The sequence below is a fragment of the Phycodurus eques genome, chromosome 9, assembly GCF_024500275.1.
Source record: "Phycodurus eques isolate BA_2022a chromosome 9, UOR_Pequ_1.1, whole genome shotgun sequence".
Lineage (NCBI taxonomy): Eukaryota > Metazoa > Chordata > Actinopteri > Syngnathiformes > Syngnathidae > Phycodurus > Phycodurus eques.
Genome location: NC_084533.1, coordinates 23,123,119 through 23,135,405, shown reverse-complemented (window position 1 = coordinate 23,135,405; position 12,287 = coordinate 23,123,119). Strand labels below are relative to the sequence as shown.

The 12,287-nt window shown below is 39.9% G+C and overlaps 1 protein-coding gene across 1 annotated transcript; it reads right to left on the bottom strand.

Moving 5' to 3' along the window:
* Window positions 1-9: 9 nt before the first annotated feature.
* On the bottom strand, window positions 10-11,769 carry taf7 (TAF7 RNA polymerase II, TATA box binding protein (TBP)-associated factor). Its single transcript, XM_061686724.1, has 12 exons — window positions 11,420-11,769; window positions 10,076-10,152; window positions 9,932-10,010; window positions 9,604-9,737; window positions 8,408-8,528; window positions 8,252-8,310; window positions 7,780-7,852; window positions 6,800-6,913; window positions 6,120-6,305; window positions 2,950-3,062; window positions 1,681-1,740; window positions 10-266 (listed from the first exon to the last, which is right to left on the bottom strand). Exons 1-12 carry the CDS (start codon window positions 11,442-11,444, stop codon window positions 222-224), a joined length of 1,086 nt encoding a protein of 361 aa, XP_061542708.1. The 5' UTR covers window positions 11,445-11,769; the 3' UTR covers window positions 10-221.
* Window positions 11,770-12,287: the final 518 nt, after the last annotated feature.

Below are 12,287 nucleotides of genomic sequence, written 5' to 3'. Positions count from 1 at the left end.
TTGAAACAAAACACTTTAATGACACAGCTACAAACAACGTGTTCTGAGGGGAAATGCAAATTGGCGTGCTCTCTGAGGTCTGCGTAAAAATATCCACCTAAAAAGGAATGACACAGCAAGACTGTGTCAAGGCATCGCATCCTCCTCCTCTTCCTAATCCTCGTCCTCTTCTTCGGTCACGCGTGTGGTGCTAAGGGTGTCATGAGGGTGCCCCCTGCTGCTCACTTCTCAATCAGCGAGTCTAGCTGCTCCTCCAGCGAGGCCAGCTGTTGGAGCAGGACAAGCAAGAGAGGGAGGGAGACATGGCTTTTATTTCCCAGCAATATATCATGACCAAGGGCATGACGGAATAAAAAATGACCTTGCTTAAATGTTGCCCAATGAAATGGCATGTAGCCCTAAAGCGGGGAACAGTGAACTCCTGCCTAAATGTAGTTTGCTATTTATGAATTCGACTTTTTTAAGTTTTTTTTTTTTTTTTCCTGTGAAACTTATCTCCAGCTAATAGCTGAAAAACACCTATTCTTAGTTTTATGCTCTTTGTAACACACGAAGATGCCAGAAGATGTTGCCAAAGCCCTTGCTAATAGGAACGTAGTAATTGGTGTCAAGGTGGGCTGATAATAATAATAATAATAAATAAAAATCAAAGCAAAATTAGGCAGTGATCATTTTTCCAGCCTGACTAATGTTACTGCAGATTCACGTAGAAATAAGATGACGTGATGGCGCCGAGCCTTAAGTGTGTAAAACACAGAAAATGTCCAAAGTTTGGGATCTTTCCATGCTTAAAAAAAAGAAAATAAATTGCAATATGTTTATTACAAAGCGGAACTGGCTTACTCAACAGCATGTCTACGAATGGTGGCACAACATAACATATACATCATGTGCCAAATTAATTCAGTATAGCCTACCACCACTAGTGGGAACATACTGTAATTAACCCACAAATGGTCAAGGAGAGACACAGCCACCAGTGCACTTTCAATCACGTTATTTACCAAACCTTAACAAAATAAACACATACCGGGTAATAAGCACATTCGTACACTAGCTGCATGGCCACAACTGACAACCAGAGACGCAACCCGCAGACTGGCTAACAGTTAGTCAGCCAAGTTAACAGCCAGCAGCTAAACTGAGCTCACACCAACTTGAGACTCTCATTCGCTGACTTCCATGTCACTCACTAGACCAGGCCCCACCTTCTAAAGCCATACACACACAGTCACAGATACTACGGTGTAAAAGATGAGAATGGCGCCCCTAGTGGACAACATTAATACCTAAGAGTAAAAGGTTCTTATTTAATAATGTTAAATAACGTTTTAGCCGATTAATTTATTGGATAATTGGTAGCATAATCAATTCTAAATATATTCGATAGACCCAGCCCTTGTGTCAAGGAATTATTTTGAAGTGATCCATCTCAAATGTTCTAAGATCTTTGTAAGTCATGGAGAAGCTAAGTTTAGCCTGGATTGTTAGCAGTTTGCTCTGTTGAGTGGCTATTTATAAAGTTCAAGCTAATGAACAAGAGGTCTCTTTATTGCTTGACAGTACAGTGTTCCCCCGACCGAGTCCTGCCACAAATAGCGAAAATCCGCAAATAATTTTACACTCCCCCAAAAGGTTTATAAATACCTATAGATGCCACAAGATGTGGGCAAATTTTACCTGCTCCATCTCGCGCTCCTCCTGCTGAATGATCTCATCCAAACACGCTTGGAATCGGTTCTGTGTGAAGAGAGAAGTGACATTTCTTTGAAATCGCCATCTCGCACCTCGTTTAATTGTGATGGCCGCGAACACGCGTGCGCGTATGTGTGTGTGTGTGCGCATGTCACTATCTGCGCCCTGTCAGAAAGGCCACTCAGAATGTCAGTCAGGGACGGCTGACCTTTTGCCGCTGCAAGTGTGGCGGTGCGATCGCAGCCCCAAAACGTCGGACAGAGGGAGCGCTAAATGGCAGCGATGTCTGCTCGTCCTCCCGCCAGCTCAGTGATCCTTGATGTGCTAGACTGCAACCGCTTAGGTCGAACACAATCTGTTCGGAATTTTTTCCGTATATAACCCAGTAAGGTTTAACTTTCAACTTTCGTCTTTTTTATCATAATAATATGTTTATTCTCATAGTATTACAATCATCTTCCTATTAGGTACGCCATACAATATGACATTATTTTCTTAATACAACTTGTGGAACAATGGAAACTAAATAACACATTCCAGCATCACCCTGTCACAATCATAAGTTTTTGATGAAAAGGCAAATTTGAAAGTAACAGTTTAACATGTCATAAAAGTGTAAACGTTAGGCACTGTCGTATTAATAAGACAAAAAAAAAAACCACTCAATCTGTAGTAAAGAAGGTATAATATATACGCGAGTCAACATAGATGCATATACTGCGTCTAATTTTTTATTTTTTTTCTTAATCACCATATACAGTACAGGTGCATCTTAGTAAATCAGAAAAGTACAGAAGTTTATTTCGAAAAGTGAAACTCAAAGATTTGCTACACACAGTGAAATAATTCATGTTTTTTTGTATTTAAATAATTTTTGGATGATAGGAGCTTACAGCTCAAGGGAAAGCCCAAAATTCATCATCTCAAGAAATAAGATGATATAAGAAACAATCAAAACGATTTTTAACATATATTAGCTAAGAATTTGCCTTCTGAGAAGCATTTTCCGCAGTGTTTGATGAAGTTTCACTTTTTCACTACTATTACTGAAATAAATAATTTCCCCCTCCAACAATAGTCTAATTCAGCGTTTCCCAACCTTTATAGAGTCATGCTCATGACTGTTTAGTGACGTTTGCCTCCGAGCTCTTGTTTTGTGAGCACACAGACCTACCTTAACGTATTTCAAGCGTATCAAGTCAATGTGTGTGTCTGTATGTATTTATATGTGTGTGTGTATGTGTGTGCGCTCACTTTAAGGGCCTGGTTTTCCACTTTCATAATCAGCTCCTCCTGTTGCTTCTTCCGGGCTCGCGTTTCCTGAAGCTTCGCCTTGATGCCGTTGATCTGCACCTGGTACTCCATCACTGCAAGGACCAAACAGCAAAAGAACGTTTACAAAAGAAAAACAAAAAGGCATGTGACGTATACTCAATCTTGTAAAGTAAAACAGTACAAATACTTTGTCACTGTACTTATGTAGAATGGTTGCGTGACTGTACTTTACCTCGTTATTTACATTTCTGGCAACTTTCACTTTAACTACATTTGCTAAATAAAATGTATTGTAATTTTACTCCTGCTGCTCACACAATATATCCAGCAGCAGATGATAACCAAAACGACAACGATTAACTCCAAGGATAACGTTACACACCTAGGGGTGTAATTACAGGACTGCTTTTCGTACATTGGATGAACTACCGTACCTTCTCGTGCATAATGTGCATTTTTCCCCCCAAAAAAATGGTGAACAGTCAATCGTGCGCATTACACATAGGTATAGGGGGAAATGAAAAAAACTTTCACATTTTGTAATGTGCGCCACCATCTAAAGGTTACGAAAAAGCTGTACACTTTCATTCTTGTATCCTACCACCACCTAGAGGTTACTAAAAAGGTGTAGCCTATACTTTCATTCCAATAGGACAGGGGTACCTATGACTACATATATGTACAGTTGCGCTCATAAGTTTACATACCCAGGCAGAATTTGTGCATTTTTTTATTTTATTATTATTTTATTTTTTTAAATACGACTGATGACTGAACAACAACCACCATTAATTTATTTATAGTTATGCTTTGTTTAATGATTGCTTTTCTGAAATGCTTGACAGTTTAATTTGAATCACATTAAAATAAAATTTAATATGTTTCGACTGTTCATTCATGTTTTCTTTAAATAATTGTACCCATCTTACAAATTCTGCCTGGGTAACCAAACATATGAGCACAACTGTGTGTTTTCTTATTTACTAAATAAAAGTAGGGCCGGGAATTTCAAAATAAGAGCAAGTAAATAAAAATAAAGTATTACGTGTTCAAATAAAGTGTTTAACTTCAGAATAATTATTTGAAAAACAAAATACAGATAATACTTCATGTTTTGATTATACGTGTAGAAGCAAAATTATGCATTGTAAAAATGCATTATACATAGGTAGAAGGGTTTTCCAGAATTTTGAGGTCAATTTTGGGGGTGCGGATTATACATGGTACACGAGAAATTACGGTACATCTTATTCCTACCAAAAGAGACATAAAAAATGGCATTCAAAACATTATTACGTTTATTATTAAAATGGGGTATTGCGGCAAGTTAATTTAAACTAGCATATTTTGTTTAAATTGGTTTTTTTTAAAGTTATGTTTACTAGATCATTTTTTAATCATGTTAGGCATTCTGATCTGAATCACTGAATTTTCTTCTGACCGATTTATGCTAAATAAAATACAGCAAATGCAAGATACTTTAAGACTTTTACTTCTACAAAGTTATTTGCGGTTTACGCTACTTATACTTTTACTTGCTTACGGGCACTTTATACAATACTGTGTGTGCATGTGAAAAGAATGGTGTGAGGGAGAGAGAAATAATGATGGTAATTTTCACATGATTGACAGTCAAAGGACTCCCCATCCTAGCTCACCAGTATGTCACAAATTATGTTTAAAAAGGATGTGAGGCAGCAGATAAAAGCACTCAAAGGCCAACTAAATGAGCCTTCTCCAGCCTTCCCACAGAACAGCCGTTAAAATTATACCAGTTACGACCCGCTACCTCACAGCAACTAATTTAACTATGGCTCCCCTTTGCAACCAATGGGAGGCAAATGTTTTCCCCCTTGAGACGATTTCTACGGAATGTCAGAAATGTGCTGAAAAGAAAAAAAAAAAATGTGAAAAGTGGTAAAAAAAAAGATACCTTTTTAAAGAGAATGTACAAATTCCAACATTAAAAAAAAAAAAAAAAAAAAAAAAAAAATTGTGTCAACCAATCAGCGACCTCCAGCCACTCGTCTTGTCCAGGTGTGATTTGTTGTCCCGTCTATATGTTTGTATTTACTTCCCTGGGTTTCTTCAGTCTTTAAGTCACGTTTCTAGTTTTGTCATGTTTCCTGTTGTGGTGAGTGTTTAGTTTCCTAGTGTTTCTTTCAATCTTAATTGTTAGTATTTTAGTACTGATGGGCAAATGAAACATTTGTGGAGCAATGACCCACTAGACGAATCGTTTGGAAAATTGGTTGCCCATGAAGCTTCAGTTATAGGGACCTCTCCTGGCGAAAAGCATGGCTGCAATGAATTTAAAATGGCTTTAGTTCGTCAAATATTTGATTAACACAGGCACGCACGCACACACACACAATATCAAATTTTTACAAATAAAAAATATGTTGTGGTTGCGTGTGTACCTATGACCATGATGTAGGACGCGGGACACTCAAATGAGGTACACTTTTTTTTTTTTTTGCTTTCAATTTCTTCACATTTGGAAGATAATCGCAAGGAACAGATGATGCTGTCGGATTCACCTTGTCACCCGATTGGACCGTGAGCCAGTCAGGAAATGAACTTCATTCAGGAAATGAATCACTTATGAAGTTATGTTAAATGAATCATACACTGTGCAGTGGTTCTATAGAAACCCTTCAAATAGTCACAGACTGAATAGTTTTTTTTGTTGTTTTTTTTTTTTTCTGTGGGCAGGTAGGGCCAGAACTTAACAACACCAACCGTTTGATCACAACTCTGTGGCGGTGGCCAGACGAGCTAGACCTGGGCTAGTGTATCCGAAAAGGACTTCTGAGGAAAACCTGGCAGGTAATATTGCGGACACATGTCTGTCGAATGTAGATAAAGAGACCCAGGCAGCTGTCTGAGCTGCAACACCTGTCAGTGCTGCTTCTCTGTGCCCGAAGGCGATGCACTTCATTTACCAGTAAGTGAACGTCAGCCTGCACATTTCTCGGTGTGCGCATGTGTGTGACCTAGAAAACTTTGATTCAAAAGTGGAAACCAGTGTTTTTCAAACTGGGGTCCTCGCAAATTTCTCCCCCCATTAGGGGCTCCCTGGACCCAAAAGGTTGGCGAACCCTCCTGGTGCGGCCTTCGTGCTCTCTACCAAAAAACGCCTCTCTCACCTATTTGATTGTTGGTGTCTGACTCAGGTTGCGCAGGGTTGGACTCGTGCAGCTTGTCTTGGACCAGGTCATCCTCCGTGTCCATGATGTTCAAGTCTTCGTCCTCGTGGCGGTCCACGTCGTCCTCCTCGTCCTCGCTGGAGCTGCTGATATCGTTGAAGATCTCCCGCAGTTCGTCACGCTGGGCTGCCCGACGTAAAGATTTATCACCCATTAACTGAAGCATCGGAATCCGCTCAAGTCAGCTGTTGTGAAGGTTATTATTTACTTCACATTGAAATGCTTTAACCGCCTGCCGTTTGCTATAACAACAGTCGTTAACAAGCCGAGACGTTTAATCTACTGTGCTGCTTGAACTACAATCTACAACAGAGTAGAACAGAAAGCCTTTATTGTCATTGTATGTATGGTGCAGATACAGCAGAACTGGGGTGCAATTCCAGGTTTTGTGTTTTCAAAAATAAAAAATGCTGAATGAAGTCTCGTGAGTTTTGATGACGTGTCATTTCGCAAATGATGACTGTTTGACTTTTCAGGCACACATTACAGAATTTTTTTTGTTGACCTTCAAACTGTTCAACTCTTAGGGACATAAAAAAAAATTTGGGGGGGATGGTACAACTGCACAGAATCCTTACATTTTACTTAAGTTGCTGTTATAGTGCGTATATATCACTTACTTGAGGATCCATGACCCATCTTGTGTCCTGATGTGCCGGGGGATGAGTCCAGGTTGGCCAGCGAGCCGTGCTGGTCTCCGTCTTTCATGTCGTCCTCTGCTATGACTTCCCACCCTGATCATCACGGGTCAAGGTCAACACGCCCCTTTTGTGGATCACAAAAAAACTAAACAGTCCTCACAGGAACTGTTCTAAAAAAAGTGCCAATCATATGTTTATATTTAGTGTTCTCCCCATGTGCTTGCGTGAAAACACTAACTGAAAACAGTCGCAAAGTGCATGGAGCAGATGCGAACACTGAACTAGCCGCATGGTAAATGGCTAACCCATTTTGAAAGTAGTTTTGAATGTCATTCACTAGGCCACGCCCCTGAAAGGCACACATCAACATGTGAATGTACTGCATGGTCTGTGTGTGTCTTTAGGATTAATTACTATTTAAAAAAACTAAAATCAGATGTTTACATGGACTCTGTGAAGACAAATGTTTTTTCCCTCACAACATTTCCTGTTGTAGGTCAATTAGGATTACCCAAATTGACAGAAGGATTTTTTTTTTTTAGACAATTTTTCATTACTTTCTTCAAAGTCAGAATTTTACATACATTTCAGTGGTACAAACTGCCATTCCTTTTCGATTGATATTCAACTGAACACACTACAAAGACACGATATTCAATGTTCAAACTGATGAACGTTGTTTTTTTGGCAAATATTCTCTCATTTTGAATTTGATGCCTGGTTTTCCCCAAAAGAACATTTCAGCCTTCCAATTACTACAAAATTTGGCAGAGCGTGTGGAGAAATGGAGAAAAAGATTGGCTACCCTTGCAGTTTGCATTTTACATCTACTCACTCGGACAACCTGTTTCGTTTTGTATGGCCTCACATCAGGTAAGATGATATGCTGCGTGACGTCACACAAAACCAATATTGTCCTTGCTGCGTGTCGTGACGGACCAGCGTTTGTGGAAGGATACGGACGTTGACGGCGTCAGCATCTGTGCTCAGCAGCCGCTTCACCTCCTTTTCTACGTCGGGAGATTCGATGTACTGCGTCGGAGAGAGCGAGAGAGATGGAGAGAGGATTACAGCAGCTGGCCCGGTGCCAGCGAGAACATTAGCGATTAGAAAACAGAAGGTGCCCAAATCGATGCGACTCCACTCTGCACCTTCGGGAAGATTGATTCAAAAGACAAAATTGATGTGTGGCGCTCAAGCACACGGTCCTTCACCATGAAAAGAAGCGCCAGTGAAATTGCTTTTTTTGTTGCTTTGCCTTCGGGACAAACAAAGATGGAGGTGGTTTATTTATATGCAAATCTAAGGTTCACTAGAGGTGCTGTTATAAGAAATGTAAATGTCTGCTTGGGTAAAACCCAAAGGAGGAGATGGATGTTAAAAAGACTGATGAGAGCCAGGAAGGCATATTGGGGGGAAACGAGTGCAAACCTTCTTTTTTGCCGTCTTGCGAAATCTTCTCTTGCGTGTGTTCTTGAGAGGACAGGTGACTGTGGGGGGGGGGGGGGGGGGGGGGGGGACAAGGTCATTAGCAGAGTGACGACTATAAAGTGAAGCATTAGCACATGTCCGCATTTGTCTTCTTACTGCCGTGGTTCCAAATGAATTTCTTGTCCTTGTCTTTGTCCTTCTTCTTGGTCTTGGGATCGGTGCCAGTGGGCTCCTCTAAAGGAGGGTACAGGTCTCCATCTAGTGTACACACCAGCATCTAAACAGCCAGAGTGAGTACATGACATACTCCAATAATAGACAATCAGCAATGCTTTTCCTGACATTTGTTTTGTTTATTAGCAGACGCCTAAATGATTTAAGCTAAACACTGATTGCTATTTTGATGCGTTCATCATTCCGTCGATCTTGTCTAAGGCCCCAGTTCCAGCTGAAGAAAAACAATCCCAAAGCATGATGTGGCCACCACCATGCTTTACTGTGGGTATGTTGGTCTTTTTTGAGGTTGGCCATAATTCCAAAAGGTATCTTTGGAATAAACACAACACTGCTAAATAATATAGCCCTATTTTTTTAAAGAATAAACACGTTTTCAGGGGAGAAAAAAAAATCATATTAAGAGGGTAAAGTTGGAATTTGAACTATCACATAACTTCCTTCCCTTGTTAAACTAAGACTATAATGTCATGTTACTACTTTATCTTGGGACGAAAACATGACATTCTTGTAAGACTATGACTTTTTTTCTGCTATCGTAACTTTACGACTTCTCAAAAATATTGCTTAATTCTTATGGCCTTAAAAGTGTACAACACATGGAAGTTACGCTTAATTGGCATAAGGATTATTGGACCCAAAAATTTTGAGAACCTCTGCACTAAAGTGGTGACAACTTTTGGAGCAAAGAAACACTTTGACTTTAATATCATAATATCACAACAACAACAAAAAACTCTTAGGAAACATTACAACTTTATTCTCGTAATATTAAGACTTTTTTCTCCAAAAAAATATCAATTTGTTATTAGAACTTCAAAATGTTTATCTCACAAAAATGGAAGTCATGCTGTCATTATTTGTGTTCTTTTTGCTGTGTTCTCTCTTTTCTCTGTGTCCCATTTTAAAACCTCACTCTGTCCGACTCAAATTCCAATAAATTATCCATCGCAATACAAATAACAACAGTGAGACTATATACAGACTCCCTGTTGTTCCAGCATGAAAATGCAAACAGATCCATCATACTTCATGATAGAACGTGGGGGGGGGGGAAACAAAAAAAGAGGGATTTTTAAAGATTTCCTAATAAATACAATAGAGGGGTGTTCCTCTACCTGGCAGATGTCAGCTGTCTTATATAAAGTCTTCTTGTCCACCGTCTTGAGAGACTCAATGATGCAGGGCAGATCCACCAGTTTGCAGGCCAGAGGGACACGGTCCACTCTCACAATGCCATGGCGACCATCAGCTGTGAATTCACATTTTAAAAATGCACATGAACGTAAGTACAATGGTATGGATGGAATAGTAGTATTATGGAGCCTCCAAAGATGAACACCGCTACACTAAAGTAGTACAAATTGTTTGAATTCAACTAAAACTTTCAATTTAAAAAAAACATGCTTCTAAAATGTTCAGATGCCATTCAAAGAGGGGACTCACGGTGCAATTCAATGGTGAGTCTGTCCTTCATATTCATACTACTAGACTGGGCGATCCTCCTTACAGTAGATGCATACTCCTAAAATAATAATGATAATAATAAATATAGTGCATTTTTCAGAAGAAGCAGATACAAATGCTTACTGTTGGCAGCCGCAGGATGAACTGATTCTCCAACTCATAGGGAGCATCCTCCTTACTCTTAGAGCCAACTTTCCCGGCTGGAAAACCAAAAAGAACGTCATGTTACCGAGCGGCATTTTCATAACCACAACGCATTCAGAGATTTAGTCATACAACTATTTCTTGTTTCCATCAGCATGCTTTTTGTTTGGTGACTTTCATTGGATGTTTTTTTTTTCGTCATTTGCTGTTTTGTCTTATCTTTAAATGTATAACATTTTTATCCATCCATCTTCTACCGCTTATCTGAGGTCGGGTCGCGGGGGCAGTAGCTTTAGCAGGGATGCCCAGACTTCACTTTCCCCAGCCACTTCATCCATCACTTCCGGGGGGATCCCGAGGCGTTCCCAGGCCAGCCGAGAGACGTAGTCTCTCCAGCGTGTCCTGGGTCGTCCCCGGGGTCTCCTCCCGCTGGGACGTGCCCGGAACACCTCACCGGGGAGGGATCCGAATCAGATGCCCCAGCCACCTCATCTGGCTCCTCTCGATGTGAAGGAGCAACGGCTCTACTCTGAGATCCTCCCAGATAACCGAGCTTCTCACCCTATCTCTAAGGGAGAGCCCGGACACCCTGCGGAGGAAACTCATTTCGGCCGCTTGTATCCGGGATCTCGTTCTTTCGGTCAAGACCCACAGCTCGTGACCATAGGTGAGGGTAGGAATGTAGATCGGCCGGTAAATCGAGAGCTTCGCCTTTCGGCTTAGCTCCTTCTTTACCACAACGGATCGATACAAAGTCCGCATCACTGCAGACGCTGCACCGATCCGCCTGTCGATCTCCCGTTCCATTCTTCCCTCACTCGTGAACAAGACCCCAAGATCCTTGAACTCCTCCACTTGGGGCAGGATCTCATCCTGGAGAGGGCACGCCACCCTTTTCCGACTGAGGACCATGGTCTCAGATTTGGAGGTGCTGATTCTCATCCCAGCCGCTTCACACTCGGCTGCGAGAGTTTTTATCTTTTTATTTATAACGCGTTAATGTGTGGATTTATTTATTTTTATTTTTATTACCTATGCACATAAGCACCTACCTTGCCTAGAAATAAATGAATGCTGCAGTATTTTGTTCTGTTACATCAACAACATTTTACCACATCTGCTTTTGTTCTGTTATTCTACGTTTTTACCACTTCATAGATATTTCATTTTCACGATACTGCCAACAAATACTAGTATCAAAACTGTACTGTATACTAGTATGAGGTACTGTTTTTTTTTCTGTGCATAATAATGTTTACACTGCTGAAGGGAAACTAGCAAACGTTAGCATAGCAAGCTAACCAAACGAGATGGGCAACGTACCTTTCAGTTTCGATGCCATGCTCATTTTGGTAATTTTCCACGAAACCGTGGAATAGCCAAGCGTTCAAACTATACAAAATAACATGGAGTGTGTTAAAAACACTAGCGAAGCAATAGACAAACAGAAACACGTCTAAACACGACTGATCTCATGCTGTATTCAAGTACTCCTCGGAAACGTCAAGATCATCCTTATTAAACTTTACTTTTCTTGATGGCAAACAATTTTTTTACACTAAAAATCAACGAAATTGTATCACTGTCATATTACATACATAATTACATATAAAGTGTCCGTATACTTCATTTATTGATAAATACAGGCCGACTGGACACCGTGACGTTATTCATTTAGTATCACAGCGTTACATTGATAGACGGTACGGAAATCAGAAAAGTCATCAAAAAATGACGATTATTTTGTCAAATCGCAGGGCTCCTGTGTGAAATAATTTCGAAAATATGCTTGAACAGACACAAGTTCTAATATCAAGCAGACATTAGTTGTTTTATGTATTATTTTGAATTATCATTTCAGTATCATGGGATTTTACTGTTAATATAAATTGCTGTCTAATTTTATTTTGTTCATTGAGTGTTTTTATTGTGAAGCTCCTTGTAACTTTCTCTATAAAAGTGCTTAGAAATACAAGTATTATTATTATTATTTTTATCATTATTATTTCACCGCAATATTTCTTCCTCTTTCGACATAACGATGGGGCTTCAAAATAAAATTTGTGAATTTATTGGTAGGGAATTTTCTGCGGAATGCCAATTTTTTTTATTTTAAGAAATGTCTCAAATAAGCCATTTATATTCGATACGCTAAGATGAATTGTAGATATTTAGTGTGCTTTTATATTTC